The sequence below is a fragment of the Manis javanica genome, chromosome 2 (assembly GCF_040802235.1).
Source record: "Manis javanica isolate MJ-LG chromosome 2, MJ_LKY, whole genome shotgun sequence".
Taxonomy (NCBI): domain Eukaryota; kingdom Metazoa; phylum Chordata; class Mammalia; order Pholidota; family Manidae; genus Manis; species Manis javanica.
In genome coordinates, this window is record NC_133157.1 from 110,157,803 (window position 1) to 110,174,188 (window position 16,386).

General features: G+C 41.3%; 2 protein-coding genes across 10 annotated transcripts in view; both read right to left on the reverse strand.

Moving 5' to 3' along the window:
• PLXDC2 (plexin domain containing 2) overlaps positions 1 to 16,386 on the reverse strand; it is a 786,648-nt gene that overhangs the window by 142,907 nt on the left and 627,355 nt on the right. The gene's annotated exons all lie outside the window — the stretch shown is intronic.
• Positions 1 to 16,386, reverse strand: part of LOC140847791 (myosin-IIIa-like) — a 124,925-nt gene that overhangs the window by 98,636 nt on the left and 9,903 nt on the right. For 2 of the 7 annotated variants that reach the window (XM_073229118.1, XM_073229119.1), the window contains exons 2-4: positions 15,779 to 15,924; positions 8,840 to 8,905; positions 5,623 to 5,778 (exon numbers count right to left, since the gene is read on the reverse strand). In XM_073229118.1, coding sequence (XP_073085219.1) covers positions 5,623 to 5,778; positions 8,840 to 8,905; positions 15,779 to 15,924 — 368 coding nt within the window. Of the gene's footprint in view, positions 1 to 5,622; positions 5,784 to 8,839; positions 8,906 to 10,284; positions 12,581 to 15,778; positions 15,925 to 16,386 lie in introns of those variants that run through there. The other 5 variants (XR_012127978.1, XR_012127977.1, XR_012127974.1 and 2 more) reach the window with 5 other exon arrangements.

The window sequence follows — 16,386 nt, forward strand, 5'->3', positions numbered from 1 at the left end:
GAAATAAAACAATCTCTAGAAAGACTTAAGAGCAGACGGGATGAGGTGTAGGACGCCATTAATGGAATAGAAATCAGAGAATAGGAGCACAGAGAAGCTGAGGCAAAGAGAGATAAAAGGATTTCCAGGAATGAAAGAATATTAAGAGAACTGTGTGACCAATCCAAATGGAACCATATTCACATTATAGGGGTACCAGAAGAAGAGAAACAGAAAGGGATAGAAAGTGTATTTGAAGAAATAATTGCTGAAAACTTCCCCGAACTGGGGGAGGAAGTAGTCTCTCAGACCATGGAGGCCCACAGAACACCCTACACAAGGGACCCAAGGAAGACAACATCAAGACACATAATGATTAAAATGGCAATGATGAAGGACAAGGACAGAGTATTAAAGGGAACCAGAGAGACAAAAAAAGCCACCTACAAAGGAAAACCCATCAGGCTATCATCAGACTTACAGGCCAGAAGATGATATATTTAATGCAATGAAACAGAAGGGCCTTGAACCAAGAATACTTTATCTAGCACAATTATCATTTAAATATGAAGGAGGGATTAAGCAATTCCCAGACAAGCAAAAGTTGAGGGAAATTGCCTCCCACAAACCACCTCTACAGGGTACCTTAGAGGGACTGCTCTAGATGGAAGCACTCCTAAGGCTAAATAGATGTCACCAGAGAAAATAAAATCACAGCAAAGAAAGCAGACCAACTAAATACTAACTAAAGGCAAAAAATAAAATCAACTACTCACAAAAGCAGTCAAAGGAAACACAAAAGAGTACAGAATAAAACACCTAACATATAAAGAATGGAGGACAAGGAATAAGAAGGGAGAGAAATAAAGAATCATCAGAGTGTGTTTATAATAGCTCAATAAGTGAGTTAAGTTAGACAGTTAGAGAGTAAAGAAGCTACCTTTGACCCTTTCGTAACCATGAATCTAAAGCCTACAATGGCAATAAGTACATATCTTTCAATAATCACCCCAAATGTAAATGGACTGAATGCACCAATCAAAAGACACAGAGTAACAGAATGGATAAAAAAGCAAGACCCATCTATATGCTGCTTACAAGAGACTCACCTCAAACCCAAAGACAGACACAGACTAAAAGTCAAGGGATAGAAAAAGATATCTCATGCAAACAATAGGGAGAAAAAAGCAGGTGTTGCAGTAATAGTATCAGACAAAATAGACTTCAAAACAAACAAAGTAACAATAGATAAAGAAGAACATTATATAATGATAAAGGGGTCAGTCCAACAAGAGGATATAACCATTATAAATATATATGCACCCAATACAGGAGCACCAACATATGTGAAACAAATACTAACAGAGTTAAAGGAGGAAACAGAATGCAATGCATTCATTTTAGGAGACTTCAACATACCAGTCAGTCCAAAGGACAGATCCACCAGACAGAAAATAAGTAAGGACAGAGAGGCACTGAACAACACACTAGAACAGATGGACCTAATAGACATCTACAGAACTCCACACCCAAAAGCAGCAGGATACACATTCTTCTCAAGTGCACATGGAGCATTTTCCAGAATAGAACACATACTAGGCCACAAAAAGAGCCTCAGTATATTCAAAATGATTGAAATTCTACCAAACAACTTCTCAGACCACAAAGGTATAAAACTAGAAATAAATTGTACAAAGAAAACAAAAAGGCTCACAAACACATGGAAGCATAACAACATGCTCCTAAATAATCAATGGATCAGTGACCAAATTAAAATAAAGATCAGGCAATATATGGAAACAAATGACAACAACAGCACAAAGCCCCAACTTCTGTGGGATGCAGCGAAAGCATTTTAAGAGGAAAGTATAGAGCAATCCAGTCATATTCAAAGAAGGAAGAACAATCCCAAATGAATAGTCAAATGTCACAATTATCGAAATTGGAAAAAGAAGAACAAATGAGGCCCAAAGTCAGCAGAAGGAGGGACATAATAAAGATCAGAGAAGAATAAAATTGAGGAGAATAAAACAATAGAAAAAAATCAATGAATCGAAGAGCTAGTTCTTTGAGAAAATAAACAAGATAGATAAGCCCCTAGCCAGACTTATTAAGAGAAAAAGAAAATCCACATACATCAACAGAATCAGAAATGAGAAAGGAAAAATCACAATGGACCCCACAGAAATACAAAGAATTATTAGAGAATACTATGAGAATCTATATGCTAACATGCTGGAAAATCTAGAAGAAATGGACAACTTCCTGGGAAATTACAACCTTCCAAGATGGACCAAGGAAGAAACATAAAATCTATAAAGACCGATCACCAGCAATGAAATTGAATCAGTAATAAAAAAACTACCCAAGAGCAAAACCCCCAGGCCAGATGGACTTACCATGGAATTTTATCAGACATAAAGAGAAGACATAATAAGCATTCTCCTTAAAGGTTTCCAAAAAATAGAAGAGGAGGGAATACTTCCAAATGCATTCTATGAAGACAGCATCACTCTAATACCGAAAACCAGGCAAAGACCCCACCAAAAGAGAAAATTACAGACCAATATCCCTGAGGAACATAGATGCAAAAATACTCAACAAAATATTAGCAAACTGAATTCAAAAATACATCAAGAGGATCATACACCATGACCAAGTGGGATTCATCTCAGGATGCAAAGATGGTACAACATTCAAAAATCGATCAACATCATCCACCACATCAACAAAAAGGACAAAAACCACATGATCATCTCCATAGATGCTGAAAAAGCATTCGACAAAATTCAACATTCATTCATGATAAAAACTCTCAACAAAATGGGTATAGAGGGCAAGTACCTCAACATAATAAAGGCCATATATGACAAACCCACAGCCAACATCATGCGAAACAGCGAGAGCTGAAAGCTTTTCCTCTAGGATCGGGAAGAAGACAGGGATGCCCACTCTTCCCACTGTTATTCAACATGGTACTGGAGGTCCTGGCCACGGCAATAAGACAAAACAAAGAAATATGAGGAATCCAGATTGGTAAAAAGAAGTCAAACTGTCACTATTTGCAGATGACATGATACTGTACATAAAAAACCCTAAAGACTCTACTGCAAAACTATTGAACTAATATCTGAATTCAGCAAAGTTGCAGGATAGAAAATTAATACACAGAAATCTGTGGCTTTCCTATACACTAACAATGAACTAGCAGAAAGAGAAATCAGGAAAACAATTCCATTCACAATTGCATCAAAAATAATAAAATACCTAGGATTAAACCTAACCAAGGAAGTGAAAGACCTATACCATGAAAACTACAAGACACTCTTAAGAGAAATTAAAGAGTACACTAACAAATGGAAACTCATCCCATGCTCTTGGCTAGGAAGAATTAATATCGTCAAAATGGCCAGCCTGCCTAAAGCAATCTACAGATTCAATTCAATCCCTATCAAAATACAACATCCTTCTTCAACAAACTGGAACAAATAGTTCTAAAATTCATATGGGACCACAAAAGATGCTGAGTAGCCAAAGCAATCCTGTGAAAGAAAAATAAAATGGGGGTGATCTCGCTTCCCAACTTCAAGCTCTACTACAAAGCCACTGTAATCAAGACAATTTGGTACTGGCACAAGAACAGACCACAGACCAGTGGAACAGAATAGAGACTATAGATATTAACTCAAACATATATGGTCAATTAATACACAATAAATGTGCCATGGACATACAATGGGGACATGACAGTCTCTTCAGCAACTGGTGTTGGTAAAACTGGACAGCTACATGTAAGAGAATGAAACTGGATCATTGCCTAACACCATACACAAAAGTAAATTTGAAATGGATCAAAGACCTAAATATAAGTCATGAAACTATAAAACTCTTAGAAGAAAACATAGGCAAAAATCTCTTGGACATAAACATGAGTGACTTCTCCATGAACAAATCTCCCCGTGCAAGGGAAACAAAAGCAAAAACGAACATGTGGGACTATATCAAGCTGAAATCTGTACAGCAAAGGATACCATCAATAGAACAAAAAGGAATCGTAGATTATGGGAGAATATATTCATAAATAACATATACAATAAAGGCTTGACATCCAAAATATATAAAGAGCTCAAGCACCTCAACAAACAAAAAGCAAATAATCCCATTAAAAAATGGGCAGAGTAGCTGAATAGATAGTTCTCCCAAGAAGAAATTAAGATGGCCAACAGACACATGAAAAGATGTTCCACATTGGTAGTCATCAGAGAAATGCAAATTAAAACCACAATGAGATATCACCTCACACCAGTAAGGATCACCACCATCCAAAAGATAAACAACAACAAATGTTGGCGAGGTTGTGGAAAAAGGGCAACCCTCCTACACTGCTGGTGGGAATGTAAATCAGTTCAACCATTGTAGAAAGCAGTATGGAGGTTCCTCAAAAAGCTCAAAATAGAAAATACCATTTGACCCAGGAATTCCACTCCTAGGAATTTACCCTAAGAATGCAGCATCCCAGTTTGAAAAAGACATATATACCTCTATGTTTATTGCAGCACTATTTAAAATAGCCAAGAAATGGAAGCAACCTAAGTGCCCATCAGTAGATGAACGGATAAAGAAGATGTGGCACATATACACAGTGGAATACTATTTAGCCATAAGAAGAAAACAAATCCTACCATTTGCAACAACCTGGATGGAGCTAGACGGTATTATGCTCAGTGAAATAAGCCAAGCGGAGAAAGACAAGTACCAAATGAGTTCATTCATATGTGGAGTATAAGAACAAAGAAAAAAAACTGAAGGAACAAAATAGCAGCAGAATCACAGAACCCAAGAATCAACTAACAGTTACCAAGGGGAAAGGGACTGGGGAGGATGGGTGGGAAGGGAGGAATAAGGTGGGGGAAAAAAGAAAGGGGGAATTATGATTAGCAGGTATAATGGGGGGCACAGAGAGGGCTGTGCAACACAGAGAGGACAAGTAGTGATTCTACAGCATCTTACTTCGCTGATGGACAGTGACTGTAATGGGGTTTGTGGGGGTTACTTGGTGATGGGGAAAGTCTAGTAAACATAATGTTCCTCATGTAGTTGTAGATTAATGATACCAAAATAAAAAACAATAATAATAATAATAAACATATATATAAACTATAATAAGTAAAAAACATACTCCATATTATAAAAACTAAACATAGTAGTTTATTAAAAATCCAAACAGGAAGTATGAATAAAGATATTAAAAATGCTTTGAGGGTATAATTTAACTAAGGAAAAGGATACCAACACATAATAGTACCAAAAAGTCTTTGAACTTTTGTGTTCTTTTTAAAGTCTCAAATCTAAGTTACCTAACTTTACAGAAGAGCAGAAAATACAAGAAGACCTATACCAATACTAATCATCTACTGAAGTTTACATTCTTTGTTCTGATGAAATTGCTTCAAAAATGCTGTCAGTGATTTTTACTCCTACTGGGATACAACCCAACATATGACATTCACTTTTCATACAAGTACCCCCATTTTCTCCAAACCCCAGAGTTCTTTTCTTACCTTAACAATTATTGCATTACAAAACTACTCAGAGTCTTTAGATGTTCTTTAGATTTTTGGAGTCAAGATATAATTTGATTACCTGGCTTTTTCTGTGCCTCCCACACACTGATGAACATCGATGAGTTCCATGAGTTGTTTTTGCAGCACTACATCTTTGCCATCAATTTGAGTAATGAATTTATGCTGTAAAAGATCTGACACTGTTGGGCGCTTTTCATAATCTTTAGTCAAGCACCTGCACTGGCAAAAAAAGAACATGCAATTATTTGATAAGTTAGAGTTTGAAATTGTTTTTCATATTCCTAAAAACTTCTCTAACACAAAAGAGCAATGCTCCTCACAAAGCTCAACCCGAGGAGCATATCTGAAAAGACGTTAAACTGAAATACAATGAAAGGAATATTCGTGAAAGCGCACACATCTGTGGGTGTGATTAGGCTGTAGTGACACCAACTTCCAACTGAACGCTCCGTCCCCAGTCTCCCAGCAAGCATTCTTGCAGAGTGATAATTAAACTTGGTCTCTACAGGGTCTCCTTCACAAGCCAGTAGCTAAATATTAGCAACAATCAAGTCATTACAGTTTTAATGCGTATCTAAAATTAAAACAAACTTCTCAGTTTCTCTTCCCAAATGCTTTTAAAGGCTTCTCAATTGATGTAGTTTTCCTACATGATAAAACTGATAACACATTTGAGAAGACTGATGTGCTGAGGATGTTTAAATTCCATGTCAGTAGATGTTTTTGGAGGTCAGACAGTAGATGTTCTACAGCATATCACACTTCTTAATAGCTTCAACCAGAGCCATGGTCATGAGAAAAGATATGGTGAGTGAGAATATCTGAAACAGCATCACTGAACAATTTAAGGATGTTGAATTAGCTGTGACAGCTGTCTTCAAATATTTGGAAAAGGGTTTAGATTAGATTTCAATGATCACAAGGGACAAAACCTAGGATCAGTTGGTGGAATTAAAAGAGAAACATTTCAGGTCAGCATATGGAAGAACTTTTCAACTGCGAGGCTTATCAAAGATAGAATGGGCTGCATTGGGAAGTGTGGTCATTTTTATTAGGGATGATTAGGTACTGACTGGACGGCCACTCAGTGCACATGTTCTAGAAGGATTTACACTGTGGATAGGAGTTGGGCCCAAATATATTTCCAATGCCTTTTTAACCCCGAGATTCAGAGGATTATGAGAAAGCTGGTCAGCTAGGCTGCCATTTGGGGATATAGAAAAAGAAAAAAAGAAGAAGCTCATGCCTTGACTTGAGCAGTGACATTTCTTATCTGTTTTGTTACTCCTCTTAGGAGGACAATTTGGTGATTAATTTTTGGAGCTAAACAAAAATGATACTTCCCAGGGATGCTAAAATATGCCAAGGAATTGGATGATAATGTCTAAAGATAATAAGTGCTCTTAGTTTTCATTCAGTTTAACAGAATGTGTCAGCTTCAGATATCTGTAGCACTTGTGTCAATGTATCAGCTGCCACATATTAAATCATTTTATTCAAGTAAAACTTTATCGAATGGCTGAGGAGTATGGGCACTCTAGCACTGTAGTCACAGCAACAAGTAAGGCATGTTCAGGCCTCTGAGGTTGCTTATGTTCTATTTGGGGAGAAAGACACCTAAACAAGGAGTTAAGTAAAAGTGGCCATACTACCACTGGAAGAGAAACAAAATACAATGACAGCACACAGGACTGAAGACTGACTGCCTGGAGGAAATCAGGAACTGTTTCTCATAGGTGAAACTCTGTGAAACATGTCAAAGTCACCTCATGTCACCGAGGATCTGCATGGAAGGATCTGCAGACATGGCGCCTGATTGTGAATCATGGGGAGCCCTTCCATTACCAGTGATTCTCCCAAGGGATCTGTGAAATTCGACTGCAGTTTACTAAATATTCTGTATTGTGTGGTACATACAGTAGTTCCCCCTTATCTGAGCTTTCCACAGTTTCAGTTACCCATGTTAACCACAGTCCAGAAAGAGACCATCCTCTTTCTGACACATGTGGTCAGAAAGTCAACAGTAGCCTAAGGCTAGTCACAGTGCCATGTCATTCACCTCATTTCATCTCATCATGAAGGCATTTATCACCTCACATCATCAAAAGAAGGGTGAGTATAATACAGTAAGATATTTTGAGGGAGAGACCACATTCATACTTCTTATTACAGTATATTATTATAATAGTTCTATTTTATTGTTAGGTATTGTTAATCTCTCACTGAAATTTCTATATTAAACTTTTTCATTGGTATATATGTTTAGGAAAAAACATAGACTATAGAGGGTTTGGCACTCTCTGTAGTTTCAGGCTTCCACTAGGGGTCCTGGAACAGATCCCTGGCTGATAAGGGGGGACTACTATACTCAGTAATATATAGGTAAGTGAAATCTGAAAAAAAATCCTAGCAGATTATCAACCTTCCTTGGGTTTGCACAACCCTAAATCTAAGCCTCTTGTCTTTATAGTAATACAAAGATATTCTTGGTAGAAAAACCAATGATGACAGCATGGATGGGTATTGCCAGTACCTTTTATCTTTGCACTTTCTACAGTATCTGAGTAGTGTTTGACACACCAAATCTTAATGTCTCCTCTCCCTCATTTACAGCCTGGGGTAATCCCTTATCTTATTTTTTAAGGTGAAGACATAATAAAGATTATGAAAAAAAATTTGTGGGCAGATATTTAGAAATGGTTGTCTCATAGCTTCTAGCCAATTTTTTGTAAGCACTGCACTTGTGCTAAATATTTGTCATATTAAAATGTTCACTGAATCTCCAATGCACAAGCATCTTATCAGTCATTATCTAATTCACTGATTGCAATGAAAATTCTCTGATTGTAATGAGAATTAGTAACAGATAAATGAAGGATTAAATCACTGAAAAAATAGATGTAAGTGAGCAGGTGGGAGATGCTAAGGGCATAACTGCAAAAAGCAGGTGGACAGAAGATTGTGTTCATGGATGATGAAGATCTGCAGAAGCATAGCCATCGTTAAGCGACTAAACATGACCCCAGGATCATTATTTGAGCAGCAATGAATTCACTGAACATTCAGAAGACTCTACAATGCTTCTTTTGAAGAAAATAATGGAAAGCTCTGGGGCAATTTAAGAGGCAAGAAATAAGGAGGAGATTTAATAGACAAGAAATTTAGTAGATAAAAAATAAGAGATTCAGAAGCATGGAGGAATTGCATTTGGCACACTTCAAAGTTCCAATGGGACGGTATCTCTGTTTTTTTAAAAAGACTCTGTTGTTACTCACTTGCTGATGAAGTCATTGAATTCTGCTGACCATATCTCAGGCTGCCTTAGTTTTGGGGGTGGATTCCTAGAACAGTAAGAATCAGAGTTGGATTGTGCACATTGGTCAGTCTGAAAAGTCAGAGGCAGAGGCACCCAGGTGCTGCCAGGTGTAATCAAGCAGCACCATCATTTCCCAGTTCAGACAGATAATTCACTATTAATCATTCTTTATATAAAATGACAGATTCCTTGTTTCTCCAAAAGCATTTAATGTATGACCCAATTGAGAACAGTGTAGCACAGAGAAGGCACATAGTGGATCTGTGGCATCTTACTACACTGATGGACAGTGACTACATTGGTATGGGTGGGGACTTGATAATATGGGTAAATGTAGTAACCATGTAACCACATTGTTTTTTCATGTGAAACCTTCATAAGAGTGTATATCAATCATAAAAAAAATGTATGACCCAATTTTTCTGATTTTTTTTCTTTTTATTTTTTCTTTTTTTTTTTTTTGTAAAGGTAATCCTTTATTTCACTTGTTTCTCAGACATTAGTGAAGTTCCTACTAGCTGCCAGGCATTTTACTGGGTTCTGAGGTTACAACAAAGAATGAGACAAACTTTTCTCTTAAGAAAGGTACAGGTTTCGTAGGGCAGAAGACCTAATTATAACTGGATGTTATAAAATATCAAGCAGGTGCTGTGAGGAGTACATAACAGGCATTGTGGGAGCACTCAGAAGGGGCACCTAACTCTGTAGTGGAGGAGAGGCGGTCAGGGTCTGGGGTGGGGGCTAGAGTGGCAATGCAGGCAGGAAAAAGGGAAGAGCCTTCCAGGCAGAAGCGATGGTCTGAACACAGGCGGAGAAAGCACGGTCGGCATGGAGCTGCAAGCAGCTAATGAACTATTGGTGCTGCTGAAGCCTAAGCTGGAGAGAAGGTGAGGCGTGAGGCTGGAGAGGGAGGCAGGGATCCGCCTCGCAGAGAGATGATGGGTTTTGAGATGTAATAATATAGTTGGTTTAAAATTGTTAATATATCTCTTTTTTGGATTTGGAGAGGATAAAATGGGAAGAAAGGACACCAGTTAGGAGACTAGATCAGTTAGAAATTCAGAAAGATGATGAGACCCTGGACCAAGACAGCAAAGCTAGAAGGGCTGTGATGAATTTGAGAAATATTCAGGCATTAGAATTGACTTGGCCTGATGAGAACTGACATGAGATGAGAGATAATAAAGAAAAAAGAAATACTGAGAACTTGAGGGACGGGTTGATATAACAAACTAAGAGAGACTAGACTAAAGGAGGAAAGATTAATTCTGTTTGTGCTATGCTGAGTTGACATCCAGGTGTGATGTTCAAGTGGGCATGTCAATCAGAAATTTTATTGTCCAAGCGCAAATTTGAAGGAAGAGGTCTGGACTAGGGGCACAGATTTGGGAGGTGTCTACATACCTGTGGGCACAAAAAATGCAAGTAGACAAAGTCACCAGAGTCCATTAGAGTCGTAAGACTCAGCGGAGTGATGGGCTTAGGAACCCCAGGAAGTGGGACAGGAGAAGTCGATGATGACGGGCCCCTGAAGAAATATAAAGGACTGCTTAGAGAGGTAAGGAAGACCAGGAGAGCAGGCAGTCATGGAGGCAGAAGACTATCAGCTGTATGACAGGAGCAGAGAAGGCATAACAAGTATCCACAGCAGGTTCTTGTGCAAAATATGGTCACTGTGAGCCTGCCACGGAAGCAGAAGACTCTGTCAGCTATATAATGGTGTAGACAAGGCAACACAAGTATCCACAGCAGGTTCTCATGGAAATACAGTCACCGCAAGGTTCTTGTGCAAAATACAGTCACCGTAAGGCTGTCACGGAAGCAGAAGACTATTTCACTTATAATAGTAGTAGACAAGGCAAAACAAGTATCCATAGCAGTTTCTTGTGCAAAATATGGTCACCGTGAGCCGGCCATGGAAGCAGAAGACTCTGTCAGCTATGTAACGGTATTAGACAAGGCAACACAAGTATCCACAGCAGGTTCTCGTGCAAAATATAGTCACTGCGAGGTTCTCGTGCCAAGTATAGTTACTGCGAGGTTCTTGTGCAAAATGTAGTCACTGCAAGCCTGCCAAGGAAACAGAAGTCTATGTCAGTTATATAATGGTATTAGACAAGGCAACACAAGTATCCACCGCAGGTTCTCATGCAAAATATAGTCATTGCGAGGTTTGGATTCTCCTGGTATCACTCTCAGGGATAAGTCAAGTCACACATCTGGGGATTTGAAAACTGAGGGTTGTTGATTTTTCAGCAAAACTGGAAGTTTCATCTTTAGAATGTCAACTAGTTGAAAGAAATCAAGTTCTTCAATAACAGCTGTTATTTGGGTGGGCATGTGAATCCGCAGTGAAGCTGAAGCGCAGCCATCGAAAGGCTCGTCTGCAGCTGGCGGATCCACTTGCAAGCTTGTCCTGTGGCAGGTGGCAGGTGACAGGAGTCCTGAGTTCCACTCCACGTGGGCCTGTCCACAGGATTGCTCACGACATGGCAGCTGGCTTCCCTCAGAGTGAATGATCCTAGATGGGGAGACACCCACGCACCGGAACTGTAAGGTCTTCTATAACCTGATCTCAGAATTGACATACCAGAAGGAGTGGGGAACAGGAGGAGGAGTCTAGATATCACAGTAGGCAAAATCCATAGCCTAGGTGTGAAGTGGTAACTTGAAAATTATAGTAGGTGATGTGAAATGATATGAGCTAACGTTTGAACACCTACTATGCTCAGGAACTGTTCTAAGCACTTGACTTTATTATCTCATTCAACCCTCACAACAGAATGAGGCAGATGCTGCTGTTATCCAGAGAGGGAAACTGGAGTGCAGAGAGCTTAAGTGGACTCGTTGGGTGTGGAAAAAGATTACATGTAGGGGAAGACAACTGGCTGTGCCCAGAGTCCTGTGGGATTTTTACTAGCGGATGAACCACCCCTTATGGTTCTTCAACTGTTCAGCCCATGTAGTCTGGGCTGGCCAGAGCAGCTAACCAGGGGCAAGTGACGGTCCAGCCAAAAGCAATTCACAGGCCATTTCATAGGCAGTGGGAACAAAACCAGACCAGAAATTCCCGGACAGGATCCCTAGAATGGTTCCTAAATAGCTAAGTCTGATCTCGGCCCGAGGGCTCTTTCTAACTTCGAGCATCTTTTGCAGTCCAAAGACACAAGGAAAGAGAGTTTCCTTTTTGAACAGAGTAGGTGAGGCTCCTCAATACATGAGGCTGGCTGTGGAGAGGACTCCTGGATGCCCTGTTTCAGGTGCCCCCAATACGTGCAATCTGGGCTTCCCCAAAGCAGGCTGATTTCTCTAGGATGTTCCTCGAGGATGGAAAATGCCCTCCAACGTTTCTACCTGCTTCTGCTCAACTTCCTCCAAGAATTCCAGCGGGCTCCTTTCTTCAACCTGTTCTTGCTGCAATTTACAAGATTCTTTGGCTTTCTTTCTTGTTCTCCAGATTTCTTTCATTTTCTCTCCCTGCTCGGTTGTTTTCAGTCTCCAGCTTTCTAGCCTTTCACCTCCTTGGTCCTGTCCTACAAAGCCACACCTGTTCTGACAAGGGGCTGAGAGTTTGATAAACTTACTTAATGTCAACAAAAGAGAGAAAGAAATAAAAGTAAGTTCAGAGTCTCAGGAGCAAAACCTGAGAGGTGAGCTGCCTGGGCCTGCGGGCCTGGTGTCACGGAGAAGGGCCTGCCCGTCTCCGCAGGCTCCACCTTGCCAGAAACCCCGATCTCCGGGGTGGAGAAAGGGCCGGGCGGCTGACATAACGTCCGCAGGTCCCGGGATTGGGACACGCCACCACCGAGTGCAGGCGGCACGGTGGGCGTGCAGCCCGTCGCCCGCAGTGGCCTCCGGACGCCGCGCTGGGGCGCGTCCAGGCGGCCGGGTGGGGCCCCGAGCCCCGTCAGTCACCCGGCATGTGCGCCGCGGGTGGGGCCGCTGTTGGCCGACGTTCCGGCCGGCCGGATGTTCGTCCCGCCAGCCGGGGCCGCTCGCACCGCCTCTGCCTTCCGCTGCCCCCGACGGCTCCGGCGGCCCGGCTGGATGCAGCGGGCGCTCGGGCGGCCTGAGCAGGTGGGTGCCGGGGGGGCGGGAGGCCGAAAGGCGCGGCGGCGGAGGCGCTCGGCGGTTGGTGGGGGCCCCGCGGGGCGGCACGCGCCCTCCCCGGCCCGGCGGCCCAGGTGCGGGCGCGGCGCGCGGCGGTGTCGTGTGTCGGGGCGGCCGGTGGGCGGGAAACGGCTGGGCCCGGGCTGGGGCACTAGGGCCTCCCCCGCCCCGCACGCTCCGCGCCCCCGCCCCGCGGCCCGCGCGCTCTGGGGTGGGGCCGGGCCCGCGCCTGGGCCGGGAGGGCCCCGGGCCCGGCTGCAGCCCGCCGCCGACACCCGCCGCGGGGCCCCGGACGGCGCCGTGGGGCGCGGGGTCCGGGCCGCCGCGCTGCAGGTAGCCCCGGCCCGTGCCTCAGCCGCCCCCGCGGGACCTTCCGCGGCCCGGGCGCCCCCGCGCGCTCCCGCCCCCTGGGTGCTCGCGGAGCCGGCGCGGCTGGGCCCGGGGCCGCCCTCCGCCCTCCCTCCCAGGGGCCGGGCGGGAAGCAGGCCTAATTTTTTTTCTTTTAACGAACTTTCTTGCTTCCACTTGAGAGTACTCAGCAAAATAGAAACAATGAATATGAGGAATAATATTTTGTACTCTGAGTCCTGCAGAAGTCTCTGAGGGAACGTGTAAGGCACAGCAGCAGAAAGGGACACAGAAAATGCCTTCATGAGCTGCCCTGGTACTGTCACATGGCTGGAAACAAGATTGCAAAAGTAAGGGACTGGAATATATGATTAGCTATAAGCTCTGAATGCCACTTAAAAGATTTTGTTACTAATTCCCTTCACTTTAAGCTGAACAAAGCTTTTCTTTTTAGCATGTTCATGAATACAAAGGCATATCACTTGAAAACGAGGCAGACCTAACTCTGTAATCAAGCAACATTGATCAACCATGGTAGTTGAATTTGCTGAAGAACTGCTTTGTGTTAATCCTTACAGCCCTTGTTTTCATTAGTGGAATGGAAATACTTTGTCTTCAGTTCTGCATTACTCCTTAAATAGCTTATAATGAAATTAATGTACAGTTTGTACAGGCTCATTAAAGAAAAGTGCAGCTACTCATCTGCCCTGGATCAGGCCTAAAGCTCATTTTACAATCTTCAGAGCTCATTCAAGATTGCCGATTTGCACATTAAAAGAAGCAATTCTTATCTCCAACAATCTTGCTTTGTTTTTTGTCCTGAAAATTTCCTTTGGAAGAAATTTATTGGCTTGCTTTGAGTATAATGAAGTTGTGATGATATTAGAACACTCAGAACTGAGTAGCTTTTCAGATCCCTTCTTTCTAAATTTGTCTATCATTAATATTCTAAGAACTTGGCTTTAGAGATACACTGGTTATAGAAGTAATAAGAAATGACTAATATGATGCAGTTTCCAGAAGTGCCTTGCATGTGTTGACAATGTCATTCCTGCTTCATGTGGGCACAATCACCAAGAATGACAGCATTAGGCTAACTGGCTGTTCAAAACAATAATTACAATGGTTCAGGATGTACAGAGATCCATCTTATATACTGAATGATGACAGTAGGAGCTAGGAAATGTAGATTTTCTTTTCTGTTTTCCTCATATTTAATGAAATGTTTTAGACTTGGTATGGAATAGGTTTTTGTTCTTTTTTGTAACCTTGTTTCCTATTTACCAATAAGCAGTATATTTTACAAACAGTAAGACCTGAGATATACATTGAAATTATGCAAAGGATGACATATATCTAAGGTATTATAATCCAGAACACCTACAAAAGACAGGAAATTCAAAGGCAAAATTAAAAACACATTCAAATGCTTTGGTTTTATACTAACTGAACTCAGTGCCACAGATTCCAAATGCATCTATTTGGAAATGAATTCAACATATTGGCATTATTTCTTTAGGACTAGAAAACTACCTTCCCACCTCCAACACAAACAAACACACTCACTGCCAGGGCTTTGTACAAATGATTATAGGCACCAGGACCACAATATTTGTTTTAATGTAGAGCATGGTAACAAACTATAACTTACCACCTTAGCACTCTGCCCTGGACCCCTGTCTATAGGCCCTCCATTAGAGGGCCTGGTGTCACAGAGAAGGGTCCATTAGAATTAGGGCAAATCCTTAAGAAACTCTTCAAAAAGATAACAAAATAATTAACAGGCAGACTTTTCACATCAGTTTTCTGATATATCTGGGAACTAACCAAAGCACATACAAAATAGCATTTGAATAGTTACAGCATAAGTAGGGGAAAGTCTGTCAATATATACATGGAAGCGGAGGGGGCTTCAGAGAGGAAAGTGCTTTCATGACTCCAAAGAGATCATTCTTCTAAGTTTACTGTTTTACATTAAATTATTCAAACATGGGAATATTTTAAATTATTATTTTATCAGTATATTTATAACTTTCTTAATATTATTTTAAAGTTATAAACAAAGGGAAGTCTTAGCAAGTAGTAAAAAAAATTATTTGACTGATAGAGTGAGACAGAACAAGTCATGCTGCATTGGCCATGGACAAGAGAGCCTCAAGACTGATTTGGGAGCAGACAGAATGGGAGGAATTGCTGTTTTCAGAGGTCAAATCCTTGCAAAAGAAAAAGGACACACTGAGTGTCAACAGCAAGCTCCTTCACTTACAATGGGGAAATGAAACTATTGAACAAATACAGAGTTTTGGAAGAAGCAGAATGACATTCCAGGCCATTCTGCTCCTAACTTGCTGAACTACATTGACTATTTCCATGAGAGCACTCAAGGACTGGAGGAAGAAAGATACAATGCTGGGACTGGGCCCCACGCTAGTCCTCTCACCTTGGTATTTTGAAGAGTGCTCTCATGGGATGCAGGTCAGCTAGTGGGGGATCTCCATCACCTAGCTCAATAGCCGTGATCCCCAGGGACCATGTGTCACATCTGGCATCATACGTGGTATCCAATTGCTGTTCACATGCAATCACCTAATAGAAAATTAGAAAAAAAATGGTGAGGTTTATGATTTTAACAAACATGCAGCAAATGTTTGGAGCAATGTGTAAGTGTTCAAACTGATGAGGTTTGACAACTATGAGAAAAGGCAGTGACTTAGGAAAACAAAAGCTCAAATTATTAGTAAGTATTTGTAAGCTGAGAGCAGAGAATATCTTAGCAGGCTGCAAATATCAAAGAAGAAGCCTATGAAAAGATATGTTTCTGAAAATGCAAAACAGAAAGGGAAAAGAAACAGTGTCACACATGGAAAGGATGGAATTAAATGGACAGCTAAGGCTTGTCAGAGGATAGCCACTCCACAGACTTTTAAGTGTGAATGAAGACATTTATCTTGGCAAAGATAAAAAATATAACTAATGAATTTCAAAAAATTCACTAATCAAAGGATGTGATTGAGAGATAAGAGAAAAGGGAAATTTTTTTCAGTATTA